General features: G+C 45.4%; 1 protein-coding gene across 6 annotated transcripts in view; it reads right to left on the bottom strand.

The window, feature by feature from the left end:
- Positions 1-1,071: 1,071 nt before the first annotated feature.
- The window catches only part of LYPLAL1 (lysophospholipase like 1), a 133,778-nt gene continuing 117,611 nt past the window's right edge, over positions 1,072-17,238 (bottom strand). The window contains exon 7 of one of the 6 annotated variants that reach the window (XM_045184437.3): positions 1,072-1,505. In XM_045184437.3, the coding sequence (XP_045040372.2) occupies positions 1,385-1,505 (121 nt within the window). In that variant the 3' untranslated portion in view covers positions 1,072-1,384. Of the gene's footprint in view, positions 2,152-8,884; positions 9,253-16,863; positions 16,898-17,238 lie in introns of those variants that run through there. The other 5 variants (XM_045184441.3, XM_045184434.3, XM_053912479.2 and 2 more) reach the window with 5 other exon arrangements.

Here is a 17,238-nt window from a genome sequence, read left to right as displayed (position 1 = left end):
AAAATGTGACAGATGATAAAAAACAATGACCCCAACGATATGATCACACCAACATGCAGAATTGTGGGAGGGGAGAGCAATGGGGGGAGAGATTTTCCTTCAACTGTGAGCCAGCAATGTAATAACTGCAATGTTTGGAGAGTAGGATTGTTTTATTCGAATCTCTTTTATGTAATATCATAATCAACTCATTTTGGGGGAAACTACCCTGTATCTTCCCATTTTTACTGTCTCCCCCCCACCTCCTTTATTTTTTATTTTCAGATTTTGTTTAGTTTGTTCCAACCGGCAACGTCAAAACTGTGGAGAACAGCTGCTCTCCCTTCCGGCCCCGCGGCCAAGGCTGTGCTCAGCAGGGCCCGCAGCAGCCTGTCTCCTGCGGGCTGTCCACCCCAGACGCTGCAGGGCCGGAGACCGACAATTTTATATCCTGGGAAAGAAGTGGTCAGAGGCACTGCGCCTAGGTCTCCTCGTCACTCAGTGTACCATCTCGAAATTATTCGGAGCCCCAGCTTCAAGGTGGCAGAAATACTGAGAGTTCCACCCCACCCCCACCCCCACCCCTCCATGCAGTGGGATCACTAAGATATTAACAAGACAGTAACATCCGTGTCTTTGGGGTGCGGTCAGAGAAGCCTGGATGACTCCTAACCCAGGAGGCCGCCTCTGCTACCCCACCAGCCAGTCCAGGTCTGTCGTCCTTCTGTGGGTGCCCAGGCCCCCTTGCCTCTCTCTCTCTCAGCATCTCAGCACACCGACTGTAAGACACGTATTTCTGTATGGGCTTAGACGAGGAGCAGAGGGTGTGTGCTGCTCAGCGTCGCAGCCACCGCGTCTGGTCCAGTACACAGCACATCTCAGGCGCTCAGCAGCTGGAAGGGGGTTGAGAAAGCCCGAAGGACAGGCTGTGCTGGGGAAACGAAGTGGGCAGGGGGTATCGCTGCCTAAGTCAGGCCTGTGACTCCGAGGGAAGGGCACCCTGCAGGTTCACTGGGCACCAGCACAGGGGTGGTGCCAGAGCTGAACTCTTCTTCCTCAGCCCATGACTGGCTCCCAGGTGGGGGTGGGGTGATCTTGGCAGTTCCTGCTCACTGCCAGTCGGGGGTGCATCCCTGCTGAGCATCTGAGATTGCCAGAGGGCTGTTACCATGGCAGACGGAAAAGGCTTTGGTGGAAGACTTTAGGACAGACTCTGGGCTGGGGGCCACAGTGGAGATGCATGAGACCTCAGAGGTCCACACTCCCAGGAGAGGTGTGGCGGTTAGCAGGGAGGACACCGGACCCTATTAGCTCAGCCTGGGGACCGGCGAGCAGCACACAGGGCCATGTCAGCAGAGACAGGGTGTTGCTGCTGTACCCAAGGAGCACTGGGCAGGTTCCTGGGTCATGTGGCCCACACACACCGGGGCAGCATCTCAGGAAGGGCAAGGAGGGCAGGACACATGTGTTCTGCAGTGCCTGTGATGTGAGGCTGTTTCAATGATTGTATCAAACCGTAAACAGGCCTGGAAAAAAGAAACAAGCACACTTTGTTTTGTTTTGGCTTTAGCCTTCCACCCGGCTACCAGTGGGGAGAGCGTTTGGTGACAATGAAAACGTTTTGCCATCACATGAAGAAGTGACATTTTCTCTGCTTGGCAAATGGAATGTGAGGACATCTGGAACATGGCCACAGGTCATGCTCCTTTATAATCTAGGTATAGGAAAGGAAAGGATACAGCTGAGCTTGGGACCTACACAGAGATCTCTGGGGCTGGGGGAAGTGAGCTAAATGGGTGACACGTAACTTAATCACCACCACCTCCAGTGCCACCAAGGACTGGCACTCCTGGGGACGCCTGAATGTTCGGGGAATGGTGGGTTCACAACCAACCCACGGAACGTCGTAAGTGTTCTCACTATCCCGGGAGACAGACCCTCGGACAAGCCAAGAGAACAACATTCCCAGCTGGACGACGGACAGTGGGATGGACAGAGGACAGACAGCTCGCGCTGATTTTGACATGTCTGTCTGCTGCTTGCTTCTGGTGTCTCCAAGTCATCCCAGCAGACGAAGTACACATGTTCCTCCGTGTCTGAGAGGATCCAGAAGACCAAGACACAGAGTGGCCATATCCAGATTGGAGATCATTTGGTCTTCCTTTGGGTAAGCTACCGAGAATTATTAAATATGCAAAGATTACTTGAGTATTTTCCTTTTTTCGTATTTGCTCATTTTTTTTCTGACACCAAACACCATTGCATTAAATAATATATTAGGTACAATTATCTAGCACTTACTATAGGCAAAGTACTATTTTAAACACTTTATACAAGTTTACTTTTTTGATCAACAGCTGTATGGAGTAGGCGCCGTTAATTCCCCATATTGCAGATTAAAAAAAAAAAACGATGACGAAAAGGGATATTAAGAACGCGATGGAGGTTTTACAGTCAGTCAGTGGTGGATGCAGGGCTGGAAGTCGGGCCCTCTGCGGCCGCAGCCTGTGTGAGTACCTACCACGGGCACGCTGCTGTGCAGAGCGCACAGGTCACACGCAGGTGCAGTCACAGGCAGGACGTGAGCTCTAGAAACACACACTGGGAAAGGAGAAGCAAAGACTCTGTAGGAACGCCCTGGCCCAACAGGGACAGAGGCGTGCTCCGTCGTTAGCTTTTACTCACAGGCACGCTCCATTGTTGTTTATCTTTTTGGAACCTGACAAGACACCCTACCTGAGCACTCTGATGGATTCTAGCAAGAAAGCCAAGGTGACCTGTCATTTCTTCTAGGCAGACATCTCTCAACCTCCTGGCATGAGCGAGGCAGGGCTGAGCTCACCTGCGGCTCTTGCTGAGCCACAGGGCTACATAGGCATGGGGGTCCGGGGCCAGCCACAAGATGCTGTGTTGATGAGTAATAGGCAGGTGCCTTCTACAGTAGACGTGGGGTGGGGGGAGGGCATGTGGCTTTAGCTTCAGGGATTCGCTTTGATGTCAACCCAAGTTCGGCCCCTTACCCGTGCCATCTTGGGAATGTTTCTTTAACTTCCCTGAGCCATAGTTGCTTCATTTGTAAAGTGAGGATGACACAAGTTCTTATGGGCGTTAAGGAAAACAAGGCACTGGAAAGCGTTCGCCAATACCAGGAGCTCAAGGGCAGACAGACAGCTCCATCAGAATGTGGCCAAGAGGACTAACCTGGAAGCTTTACTTGAACCAGACTCTTCACTCAACACAATACTTCTGATCGTCCCTACAGTCCACAGCCGACCGGTGCATAGATTGTTATGCCTGTGATACACTGTTTTCTTGAACTGGCTTTTTTGCCATGTTTTCTCTGTTATTAAGCTGTAAGATCCTTAAGTACAAGGACTGTGAATTCTATTTCTTTTATAGTCTGTTCCCTTTGTACCTAATAAAATTTCTCCAGGGATCCTGTGATAAAAATGCACATATATGGCCCTTGACGATTTACAGTACTCTGTACTGTGCCTCACAATGTACAAAGCAAGTTCACGTGCATCATCACCTCATCTAATCTTGCCACACCTCTCCTGGGCCTTCTTGGTTCTCAGATCACTGTGATGGGGCTGCGGACAGAGGAAGTAATGCTCAGGTTTCAGCATTAAGCATGCACTCTGATACTTATCGAATTTTTCTTCGCCACCTCTTTCTTCTCTCTAACTCTGTGCCCTAGGAACGCAGCTCAATCACACACCCTCGGGTCCTGCACCTCCGAAAGAGGGTTCAAACAGCCAAAGAAAATCGAGAGCTGACACGTGCCAGCACAGCCCTGAACTCCTTCCCTCGAAGGAAAACAGCCTACGTTTGCCATCTGGATTCTTTAAGACCGGAACATTGACCCAATTCAAGCAAAATGGTGTCAAGGAGGGCGTGCCTAATGGCTCTTAATGACAAATGCAATATTTAAAATGCATATGCTGATTTTAAAGCTTGATTTTACTGAGATTCACAATAACTAATGTGAATGTAACTTTAAAAATCTTCTCTGGAAGCAACTGCACTGCCATTGCATAGTGTGGGGCAGCGATGGAACGAATTCTGAAAAAATATTCTGTAGACTGGCTAACTCCCTGTTAAAATAGTTAAATTATGTACATATAGGAGAGACTAGGAGGCCTGGGAAGAAAGTTCTCCTGGTTATTCTTCCTCATCTCTATCCCTGCATCCATGAGAAAGAGAGGGTTATCAGGATGCTCACACCGGAAACATCTCTAGAGAAAGTCCGAGGTAAGAAATGCAAACCTCACACCTGAGAGAGCAGAATGATGAGCTAGCTCCGCCGTTCAAGTGAAAAGTAAGAAAGCGTGTTTTTCCCTCATCTTTTCTCCTCCTCTCCCACTGTCTCTGGGCTTCAATGTCTTTGCACATTTATTAAATCAAGAAGGTAAATAGACATGGAGTGGAAGAAAACCCCTCCTGGGGAGTGTCCAAAAGCAGAGGTTGGGGGCCATGGAGATGAGGAGGGGCAGCCAGAACTGCCTGCACAGGGAGGAGCGGGCAAAGCGTCACGAGGCTGTGCCCAGAGGCTGTGAGCGGCTTCTGGCCGAAACAGAGGCTTTGTCTAGAATGGGTAGCATCATAATAAGCAACTTGTTAATGTGACTCCCATACTGTAAAAAAAAAAAAAAAAAAAAAAAAAGAGTGAAATAGTCACTGTCCCTCGTCCTCTTTCCTCCATCTGTCTACATCTCACGAAAACAGGCAAAGTTGTAGTTTGACAGGAAGAATAAAATACTGCTTCAAGTCTTGGAAAGGCAGGTATCTACTTGTCTACTTGTCTAAAGGAACTAATGAATTGTCATAAAGATTTCAGAGATAATACTTCTACGATAGTATCTTCTGTTTATGGAGTGACCAGTTCAAGTATTTTACTAAGTTTTACAAATATCTTTTTCAAGCACCAGAAAGCCTTATGTAATCGGTGATATCTACACACTTAACATGTGGAAATGAGGAAACTAACGAGGCTCGTGGAGGGTCCAGAAGGGATTCGGGCAGCAGTCTGAACTTCCCTAAAGTCCACCCACTCCACACTGCTGCAGGGAGTGATGGCAAGGACATGCGCTTACAAAGTTTTAAAAAATCGTTGGTGACTTTGCTTGGAAATCATCTGTCTCCTGCCACCTCATCTCAGGGACAGAAGTGAAGACGTTTGGTGTATTTGTAATCAGATTTTCCAGTATCTTGAACTCTCTTAAAGATGCAAGTCTGTTGGTAATTTCTTTTCTCTCATTTTTTTTTTGATGTGAATTTTAGAAATGTCTAGAAAGATTTGGGTGGCCTTTCTTACATCTCTGATGAAAATCTGACTTAGAAACTCTCCCATTGGAGGAAGTATAACTCTCACTCTGAAAAGTCTGCTTGACTTTGGTTTTCTCTACACAGTTGAAAATACTGTTTATGATAGGAGGCTAGGCTACAAGTAGACAAACATCCTATAAAGAAATTCAACCTGTCAAAACTGGCTGGTTAAATAAGCTTGGGCCCATTATCTGAATAACAAACCAGATCCGAACTTGGATGGCAAGCATCGGTTTTGTGGGTCTTCCAATGACCTCATTGTTATGATAAGTGAGTGCATCCGGTCGCCTCCCCCATCAGGAAAGTCCTACAGTTTCTGTGTCAGCTGACTCGGAAAACACACAAATGTCTCCCATGCAGGAACATTAGCAGGTTCTGGATTTTCTCCATCCGGCACCCCTTACAGCTCTATGTCAAAGCAACATCGTCTTGAAGTTGGCTCCTGACTGGAGAAATTGTCTGCCTTTCAGTTTCTCTGGGTACCAGATCCCTTACCTTACCGGGAGCCTCACCTCCTCCTATTCTTTCAGGGGATATGCAAGCTGAACCAGCACGTAGTCATATAGGAGCATCAGTACCACCATGCCATCCTCTCCCCACTAGGAAGCCCCTCCTTCTCTCTCTACTAGAGGAAACTGTTGCTGGATTCCAGGACCTTGGGGCAGGCAAATATGTACAAGCCCTTCACTCCCTTTGCAGGGCCATACTGAGAAAAGGCAGTCAAGTGGGAGCATTCCTGACACGGGGTTCCTGGAATGGCCCCAACCAGCCAGACCCCCTTCACAGGTGTGTCTCCTTTTCACGCCCTGAGTCAGGACTTCTCAACCTGGGTGTGATGTCTGACAATGTCTAGAGACATTTTTTTATTCTGTGAGCTTTTAAAAAAATGTATGTATTGATTTTTAGAGAGAAAGTGAGATCAATTTGTTGTTCCATTATTCATGCATTCATTGGTTGCCTCTTGTATGTGCCCTGACCAGGGATCATACCCACAACCTTGGTGTATTGGGGCAAAACTCTAACTGACTGAGCCACCTGGCCAGGGCTGGAGGCATTTTTGGTGTTCACAATTGTGGGGGCACTACTGGGATTTAGCGAGTAGAGGCTGGGGACACCAACAAACAGAACAGCCCCAATAAGGAATGATCTGGCCCCCAACATCGGTAGTGTTGAAAGCAAGCCCCGAGGCAAATAGAGAACTCGGTGGGGTATCATGTCTTTCCAAATCCATAGAGTATTTAGTAAGTGCTTTCTAAGTAGTGAAGATGGTGTTCAATATCAAGGGAGGAAAAAAGAAATTCCACTGAATTCAGAGAGGGAATAAGTATGGTTGGAGTAAAGGAGTTTGGCACCTATGGACTTGGGTACCAGAATCCCCAGGTTCAAACCCCAGCCCTGTCACTTATGAGCTGTGTGAACTTGGGCAATTCCATGGCATCATTTTCTCATCTGTAAAGTATCCCAAACAATAGAACAAACATTATGAACTTGTTGGGATGATTAAATGATTTATGATAGATAAAGATGCTTTGGACAGGTCTGCAACATAGTGAGCTCTCTCCCTTTCCTTTTCTCTCTTCCCACCAATGAAGATGACTAGGACACATTAGGAGTCCCTTGGACAAAAAGAAGCTGGGTCCCCTCCAAAGGGGGTGAGACCTGGCAGCGATGTGGCTCATGGAAAAGAGTCTAGGACCCCGTCACATTCTAGTTCTGACTTTGTTAGGAGCCTTGGCAGAGCGACTCACACAATCCAGGCCTCTCTTTCTCTTTGTGAAAAATGGGGGTGTCAGACCTGCCAAATCATAAAGGTCACCCAGAAGATAAAATGCGGTAATAGATGTGAAAACAATTTGAAAACTTATTATCACAGATTTGAACTTTTGGGCATAATATTTCATGTTATGTATTTCACATCTTCCTGCATTTCTACATCTCTAAAACTAAAAAAAAAAAAAAGAAGAAATTATTATCCATCTCCTTGAAAACAGTGAAACTGGAGAAGTTTAACTTATTTGAAGTCCCCAAATTTGTTCCTGGATGTAGGCCAGTGAATTGAATTAATTTTCAAAGCTTTGCCAGGGTATTTTTCAAAATGACAATGATAATTTTCTGGTTTTAAAAGATAAGGTCACATAAAATATATCAATTATTTAAGCTACTTTGTTAAGTGCCTTCAGGTGAGCTGTCATCTGAACATGAGTCATTTTAGAAAGTGACAGTCAAACCAGCTAAAAATAACATCAGACTCAGCAAGCGTGTGAGGCTCTGCTCTCTTTTTTCCAGTCTCTGAGCCTGAAATGTGGTGCTTCCCCTAAATCTCTTAGTTTTCCCTGGAATTGCTGATCGCAGGGTGACATCCTGGCCTGCACCCACTGTGCCTCTGCCCTCACTTCCTGTTCGTGTCCACTGTGTGGAAAGAGACCCAGGTTCAGACGAGCACAGTGATTTCTGAATCCACGCCCCCGCTCTCCCTTTCTCTGTCCCTCCCTGAAGCACACGCTGTTCTCTCTGATCTTCGATCAAGGGAACGTTGTGGCTACACTCCATTTACGACGCCGGGGTGTACTGACCAAAGTCAAAGATGAGCCTCAGCGCTAGGTGAAAGGAGCTGTCAGAATGCATCAGAATGGACATGTGTCCACCTCGTAAAGCTCTCAATAGAAATAGCAGAGAAAGGGAGCATGACCCCTTGTAAAATTAGTTGTCCCGATTGGGGATTACAGGGGATTAGGCAGGAGTAAGGTTTGTGCTGTGCTATGCTAGCCCCGTTCTGCCAGGTCAGAAGAGGCCCTGCCTCCAAGGGCCAGTGTGTCCTTCTGTGACGTGAGGGTTATTTTCCCCAGACCGCTGATACGAAGTTTGCCTGTCTGGTCATCACGGTTCACCTTCCCTTGGGAGCTGAGTAGGAACAGACGTGACCGTCATTGGCGTGATTTCACAAGCCCGTGATGATAAACTGGGTGTTGAAGTGATAAAAGTCATCCACCACCCAGTTCATCATCAGCACAGTAACTGGGGTGAGACCCCTCAGTTTCTACATCTGAACTCTTGTGATTCTCCTTGGGGAATGCTCCCATGTCCTGTATATGTCCTTTGGGGAATTGCCCCCAACCACACCCTGTCTTTACTTCTTTTGAAAATTGATTGGCCTGGGTGATATGTTAAGAGTAGGGCTGAATGGAACTTCCCATCCAATATACAACATGATCCCCACTCAAGGCAAAATCAATTTTCATTTGTCATTTCCCCCCAGAGCCCTTGAGGACTACATCATTGTATTTGCACAAATATGGTGATTTACGCATGGTCCCGCCCCCAGGGACAAGAAGCGGTGCCACAGGACCTAAGTTCACAGTGACCTCTCAGAATTTCCATGAAGGTCCTGGAAGGGTTTTTGCTTAATTTATCCTCTGGCTGACTCAATTCTACGTCTTAGACAATGGATGCTTTTATAAAGAAAATGTTCTTGGCTTGTAGTTTTTTTTTTTTTTTTTAGAGTCCACTGCAAATGTAAAAATTGATTTCCTTTGCTCCTTTTTTTTTATTCCAAATAATGCCGCGTGTACTGCCGCTGCCTCGGGAGCAGGAAGGCCGCAATTTACCAGATGTGAGGCTATTAGGGTTTCATTTCCTGAAGCAATGAATTAGCGACTCTTTTTCCCCCCCGTCACAGAAAATTGTCACCAAAATAGTCCAAGACACAATGGCAAGTTCAATTAATGTTCTGTTCCTTCAAGGGGGCCCAGCTGAAAGATGAATTGACTTGAGAGGCAAATTGGATAGGAAATTACCCAGCTCCAAAGGGCGGCTACAGTAAACATGATTTTGTTTTCTATGTTCCATATCATAAATGCTTCAAAAAGTTACATAAGGATTACTCATTTCTTCTGGCCAAGATGAGAGATCACTGGTGTTATCTTCAGTTTTGCTTGCTCTGTTTCTCTGGAAGAAAACATTCAAATTTCACCTCTAAAAAGTAGCAGCAGGAAGACCAAAGTCCAAGGGCAGAAAGTAATGTTCTAGTTGGAACAGTGTCTTGGGGACACAGAGCAGAGCTAGGGTCTGGAATCCTGAGCCTTAAGATGAGTTTACTATTTTAAATATTATTTTAATGTACATCCAATAGGTTATATTTAATTTTATATGAATACATTAATATGTTTAATAACTTAAAGAGAAGTATACAACTTTATCTACCTAGAACTCCCCTTATTTGATAGTATATTCTCTTTTTAAATTCACATATTTATTTATTTATTGTTCAAGACAGTATATTCTGGACTTACTCTGTGAGGGCCACATATTCTCTTTTACAATTTCTGGGTTTCCTTCACCCCTCTTCACCCCCTGGTGGGTGAGCGGCTGGTCCCGTGCACGGGCTGTGTGCTTCCCCTCACACGTATTCATGCGTGTTGTTTTTAGTGCCTGAAGCCACTGACTCTACCATCCCACTGCCTTATATTTTCATGCAAAATCCTTCCATTTCCAAGGTCTGGCTCCAATTCTAAACCCAAGTTCCTTCCCATTGCTTTTCAGCTAGTCCATCAGGAACACTTATAAAACTTATTCAGAATCACTCAGCAGACACAGAAAGGGGGAACCATGTGTGGCTCTGGCTCACAGAAACGAATCTGTTTGAGAAGCAAGAACAAAGAGAAGAATGCTTGGGAATACGCACCGTGAGTCCACAGTAAGAGTGTGAATACTGGAGGGATTTAGCTTGTTCATGTGGAACTGGAAAACACCCCCCACCCAGTCATTACTTATTTAATTCTATCACACACCCGTAAATTGAGTCTTCCTAAGTGACATCATCAGGTGCCTAAGAAAAACACAAATAAATCAACGTCAACACACTTTTATTTATTTGTTCAAAGTTTAGGGGGGAAATGACATCACAACATGGGCTCTGATTATGAATGAAGTGCATTGAAAAAGTCTTACCTCAAAGAGTGTGTGTTGGCAGCTCCACATGACGTCATATGATAGATACAAGAAGGATCTTATGTTGATATAAACTAATATTTTATTGCCGTTGTATCAAATACGTTAAGCCTCCTCTTAAGGACTTTAACAAATGTTTACCTTTTCTAGGCAATTACTTAACTTTCCAATTATCCAGAAAGTGAGCTCATGTGGAGGGCAAAATATACTAAATAATCTGAACATATGGCATTAAAAGCCAGAGAATTTTGGTTTTGGCCTGTTTGCTTGTTAATATTGAGTAGGGTGGTATAGACTTGACTTTGAGCATTTTGTGAATTACAAAGCTGCTCTTTTTATTTGAGACCAGCTGTGCACTTTGCTTTCAATTTCCATCCGTCCATACGTATGGATTTGACCACCAGTCATGAAACCCCAGCGACATGAGAAAAGGCGGAGCTGTACTGTTCTCACCCAGTTAGACCATCCAGAATGGCTTTTTGTCTGTCTGCCGTCATTGCTTGGAGAATGGGAATGCTTGCGGCTGGCAAGGCACTCTCCCTGGGATTCTACCACCACTCCAGGTAGAATTTTCACTTTTTAGAACAGGGCTAAAATAATCAGTGCCACTGATTATTGATCAGATTCCTTGATCAAGGTCAAGTCAGATACAGCCTCTTTCAGTGAGCGGTCCTCATTCATTAACCTATTTTTCAGAGATATCTAAGGATGTAGATAGAAGCTTTACTCAAAGATCTGCAGCCACAGCATCAGGGGAAATGATAGGACAAGTCTTCACTCATATTTAGTGCAGGGCCTAGGAGTCCAGGTACCAGGTTTGTGAGGTGAGATGCACTCCAGTCTCCTCGATCAATGAGGCATCTGCTGGGCATCTAAGCTCGTGGCCCTTGTTTCTCTCTGGGTGCTTTCAAGATGTTCTTGTTTGGTTTTCAACATTTTGACTCTGGTGTGTCTAGGTGAGGATCTTTTTATGTTTATGCTATTTGGAATCCATTGACCTTCTTAGATCTATTAATAAATATTTTGCATAAAGTTTTCAGCCATTATTTCTTCCAATATTTGTTTTGTCCCTTTCTCTCTTCTCCCACCGGGACTCCCCATTACATATAGATGTATATGCTTGGTGGTGGCCCCCCTGGGGCTCTGAGGCTTTGTCCAACTTAACTTCAGTGTTTTCCTTCTCTTCTTCAGATTGTATCAGTTGTACTGATTCATTTTCAAGTTCATTGATTCTTTCTTCATTCCTCTCAAGTCTGCTGTTCAGCCTATCTAGTGAAAATTTCATTTTGATTACTGTGTTTTTCAACTTTAGAATTTTCATCTGGTACTTTCTAATAGATTTGATTCCTTTACTGATCTTCCCCATAGATGGGGTCACTGTCAGCATATTCTCTGTTGGTTCTTTAGTATGTTCTTTGAGCATGTTTATAATAGATGCTTTGAAGTCTTCATCTGCTAAGTCCAACTCACAGAACCTCTCAGAGTCTGTTTCATTGACTGCTTTTTCTCCCCCAAGTATGGGGCACACTTCGCAGCCTTTTTGCATGTCTCATAACTTTTAATTGAAAACTGGACATTTTAGATAATATAACAACTCTGGTTCTAATATTTCTTTTTTCTCTCCTCCTTCTTACTGGTTTGTGTTCACTTCCTCTTTTTCCTATTTTATTTTTTAAAAATTAACTACCTTAGGCTTAATTGGCAAAACCTATCACACTTATAGTGTATGCCTACCGTCTCTGCTCAGATTTTCCTTATTCTTGCCTTTATTTTTTAACCTGGCTTCCTGGAGGTAACCCACGTGTCTGCATAGCTCTAGTGGTCAGCCGATGAGTGGTCACAGGCTGTGCTCACACACTTCAAGTCGATGAGGCTTCCACTCTGATAGTGGGCCAGGATTTGGCTTGGGGAGCACATTCCAAGTCTGGGCAGTTTCTAAGTTGGCCCCAGCTCCTACTTTCCTCCTCTCTTCTGCGGAGAGGAGACCCTCTCAGGTGTCCACCTCGTGAGCACAGAGGCTCGCAGCCACCCAGGGACATGAGTGTGTGTCTAGACTAACGGCTACCTCCTTAGTGAAGCTCTGCTTTTCCCAGCTCGAGGGATTGCTTTTGTCCAATTTGTTCAGCTTTACAGCGGTTTCAGGGAGAGAGGATTTGCTGATCTCTTTATTCCTCCAGATCTGAAGTTCTACCTCATTCCTGATGCAACAATCATGCTCTTTAAAAGAGATTTGAAAGCTTACCTTTTACCAGTGACACTGTGCATTGTTTCTGGGGGAAAAATGGTGGGATATCAGGCCAATATGAATCTTAACCTAAGCCTACTAAAGGGTGAGAGGGACTAGCATTTGTTTTATAAAATGTTGAAGATGAACATTAGCTGATCAATTCCAAATCCCTGCATTACCAGCACGGCCTTTTAATTGACAATACCTCTCAAATGCTCTTTAACGCACAGCTGGAGAGTTGAATAGAAAAAGGCTGTAATCTTTTACTCTTGTGGAGCTGGCCTCCTTGCTAGGAACGTTTAAAAATGCCTTAAAAATGCCTTCCGGCGAGAAACGCTCTAACAACCACGAGTCAGTGAGTGTGCCTTCGACCCTGTTCTGGCGGTGGGGTCAGCACAGGTTCGCTCGCAAGAGAAAAGCCCTCCTGGCCCCACTAGTTCTGAAGAGTCAACAGAGTCTGTATAAAACAGCATTTGAAGGTGCCTAGTAAGTGAACAAACCATGGCACCAAATACATACAAGACAGGGTGAGGTTTTTTTTTTTATTCTTTTGTTTCTTTTACTGTGGTACTGAGTGAAGCGTACACTTTGGTTTTACACTATTCTCCCATCTGGACTCTGTGAGTGACTAAGGGAGGTCTTTATGTTCCATTTGCCATCAGCATTATTTAACCTTGATATATCTTCTCAGTTGAACTGGAACCCTCAACCAGGCATTATAACCCATCTGAGTCATTAAAAAAAAAATCATGTATATCTTTGCTACTTCGAGGAGGTAATAGTTTGGTACCTTTTCTAGTTGTACATCTATTCTTATTCTTGAAAATAAAATGGCAAAGACATCAGAAAAGGATGCCTTCTAATATCAGAGAGATCTGCTGCTTCATACATGGAATGTTTATAATTATGATTTATGATATATATAATCAAGATGCCTTATAAAAAGTAAAAAACTCAGTTTATCAGCCGGAATGTTCATGAATAAAAAATTGAACGGGGTGGGGGATGTGCCCTAGTCACCCGTTAGGCTGACGATTTATAAAACGGACCCACCGTGCTGTAAAGTTAGCACAGATGGACTGGCCTCAGGTAAAGCAGTAAGAAAAGCCTTTTAAATGCGGCCACTGAACTGTTGCTGTATTGAAGCGTAGTTAAGATAGTAGTCAGATTTGGGGGCTGTATTCATTGCTTTTGAGTAAGAACCCTGAGGTGACCAGTGTTCTGTTATGTCGTCCATTACCACACTATTTCTACTACCTGTGAAGTCTGTGAGCTGAGTCATTTTAAAAGAATCAGTCGCCACGGTGAGACTTTTTTCCTTTGGCATGCCTTCATTCTGGGTTTTGCGATTCCTCTCAAGCGTTTTCGTATGCAGTGGCCGTAAAAGCAGCTCACAACATAAACTACATAGGTTAAAGCAGCTAGTGTGATTCCTGCTCTGTCCACTCCCCAGGGGCCTACACGGCAGCCCCTTCTCCTCGGCCTCCCTGGCCTCCCTTCAGCCCAGGAAACGAGAAATTTCTCAGCTTATACATGAGCCCATGCCCTCCAATTCCTTTTTTTTTTTTTTTAAAGGTTTATATTTATTTATTTTTAGAGAGGGGGAAGGGAGGGAGAAAGGGAGCGAGAGAAACATCGATGTGAGAGAGAAGCACTGATCGGCTGCCTCTCATTGCACCCTGACTGGGGACGGAACCTGCAACCCTGGCATGTGCCCTGACCGGGATCAGACCAGTGACCTCTTGTTTTGTGGGATGATGCCCAACCAACCGAGCCTCGCTGGTCAGGGCCATGCCAGCTGCTGATGTTCGCTCTTCTCTGCCAACCATCCCCAGCCCTCCCATTCGGGTAAGCTGTGTGGACACCTTCCCCTCCCAAGAAAACCCTGGAAGAGGCTGCCAGCCACAGCTTGTCCCCGGCTAGAGTTGGGGTGCAGTTTGACGGGCTATGTCACCTACTGACAATCAGCCAAAGGAAAGGAGCTTTAATTACAATGGAAGTAATTAGGTCGCGAATAAACAATTACTTCACAGGCAACCTGGGCCACATACACCGCTACTGAGGCCCACGGCACCCTGGGGGCCGTGCCATAAATCCTCTCACGCCCTGTGCACTTAGCATAGTGCCTGCCACAGGCTTGGCTGTGGATTTAATAAATATGGGGTTGATGAATGGCTGAATAAAGTGGATGGGTGACTAATGAAGCCTGCTTTCATGTGAAATTTTAACAGTTTTCTTGGAATAATGTAGAAAAACACCTGCCTTTTTATAGGAGTCTGGGCTAGAAATTTTTCAAAATCTTCTTCTGGTCTTTGTCAATGGAATTCTTTGTTTTTTATTTATTAGTTCACGTAACTTTTTTTTTTTTTTTTTTTTTTTACTCAAAGTGTGACAGTTATTTCGCGTTTCATTTAGAGTAAAGGTAAAAATACTTATAATAGCCTCTAGGAGCCAGCAGGAGCTTACTTTGTCCTTCCCTTCTTACCTGTCAGACTTCAACTTGACCCCTCTCTTGCTCCCTTCCTGCACCCACACTGACTTTCTTGGTACTTCTTAGATGCGCGGGCACATACTTGCCTCAGTTCTTTGTGCTACCTCTTCTGTCTGCCTGGTTCCTCTTCCCAGACACGCCCGTGGCCTATCCTTCCCCTCTTATAAATGTCACCTTCAGGGGAAGACAACCCTGACCACCCTATGCAATACCCACCCCTACTGGTTCCTGTGTTTTCCCTAAGCACCTACCGCCTCCTAACACAATGCATAGCTTGCTTATGCATCACGTTTCTGTCTGTCCCTTGTGACCCACCTCCACCCCCACACTAGAATGGAAGTTTCTTGAGGGTGGCTCTCTTACCCACGGCCATGCCTGTGACACTGCCAGGCACATAGCCGGTGCTTAGTAAACAGTTGTTAAGTGAATTACTGGTAATTAAGGGTTTTGGAGCAGTTACTATGTAAGGAGTTGGAGAACTTGTGTATTGTGTTTTAGTTGTTCCTAAACCTCGTTACACATGAAAAGCACAGGAATCCTTGTTAAGATAGATTCCTGGACCCTTCCATAGAAAATACAGTTGAAACAATGTAGACTCGGGCTCAGAAATACATGTGGGGACCCCAGATGACCTTGCTGGAGCCCCTGTTTGAGAGCCCCGCCTGACATTGTGGAAAGAACGGGGTTTTGTCATCATACCCATCTGGCTTCAAATCTCGTCTCTACAGATTCTTTACCAACTGGGTGATCTTCGGTCAATTACTTACTGACACTTCTTCTCTGGGAGCCTGTTTCCTCATCTGTAAGATGGGAACAGATAGCCAGTGAAGGAAGGACTGAAGGGAGGAATGGGTCAGAGACTTTCACAGGGATATTCTGTAAATGACGCCAATAAAGGGGGACGCACAAGGCCTGAAACGTAAGAGGCATTTCAGGGGTTAACACCCATTCAGTTTTCTAGCTAACAAATGAGCGGGGGCATGTCCCCTCTGCATTTCAGCTTGCTTGATTTGGCCAAGGCTGAGCTTACTGGGGCTTCATCCGGGCTTGAACTAGTTAATCTCTACTAGAAGCCGATAAGGGCTGGCTAAGACTGGCAGGTTATTTTGTTGTTGTTGTTGACCTTGTCCAGAAGTTCCGTGCCATTCGCTCTTTGGAAAGTGTCCTAAGGTGACGCGATGGGTACGTTGGGATACAAACCAGTAAGTGGTGTGTCGCCGGGGTATTACTGAGCGGTCGTGTTTGAAACGGCCCTGTGTGCTCTCCACTGTGCGGCCCTCCGGAAGGTTCGGGAAACACGAGGGGCGAATTCGGGCCCTGCTTTAGGGAGAAATGCCAGGGTTTAGGAATGCTCATAGGTTCACTGCCACACAAAAACGAGTTTTCCTGCAACTCTGAAGTTTATTTCCAAGGAATAATCGCGGAGGTATTTTCCAGTATTGAGTACGTCATCCATCAAGTTGCACTGGTTCTTCTGTGAATAACAGGGACCTTTTCCACAGGATGGCGCATCTCTCACACTTGTCCCAGACCTGGCCCGCAGTTGGTTTAACGGTCCGGCGATTCTTTGCAAATCGTTATTTGTCATTGTATAATGGGCCACGGTGTATCTGTTGCATCCTGACTTCACGTTTCCTCATGTATGACTCATCTGTTCAGAAAGTGCTTGCTGTAGGGGCGTGTACGGTGTCCCCTGTTTTAAGGGTTTCCTGAGACCAGGACCCCTGACTTCAGCATGAGAAGAAAGCAATGAGCCTTTACTGCTTGAGTGATTGGCACGCCACTTTTAAGCCATGTCATCAAGGAAAGGAACATTAAGCTAGAAAATTGCAGAAAGTGACATCTGTGCGCTGCAGGGCCACGCCTGTGCTGAGCCTGCCCTGCAGGCCTCCTTGCCGCTCTTGCCTCATTTATTGCCATTAACACTCTCACCGAGGAGCAAAACAAAGTAAAATTAGCAAAGTGAATCAAAACCTTCAAGATCAACTTTTAATACAAAGACAACCGGCTGCTCAAGAAAAAGTCTTGCTTAATATGCCCGCCCAAACCAACAATAAATTATATATTGTTTCAAAGGCTGTTGGCAAAGGAGCGCGTGTAAGGCACTGAAATCATAATTGGCACTACTGTTTTGGCCCTGTGACCAGTTCTACATCAGGGACTTATTTTCCAGTTTCTTCCTCTGGGTCGTTGCAATCATTTGCTCTAGTAGGACCTAAAGTGAATGGCATGCGCAGTAAACGTGCCCCCTCCCGGGGCTCACACA

This window comes from Desmodus rotundus, chromosome 10, assembly GCF_022682495.2.
Source record: "Desmodus rotundus isolate HL8 chromosome 10, HLdesRot8A.1, whole genome shotgun sequence".
NCBI lineage: Eukaryota > Metazoa > Chordata > Mammalia > Chiroptera > Phyllostomidae > Desmodus > Desmodus rotundus.
This window is presented reverse-complemented; position numbering and strand designations above follow the sequence as displayed.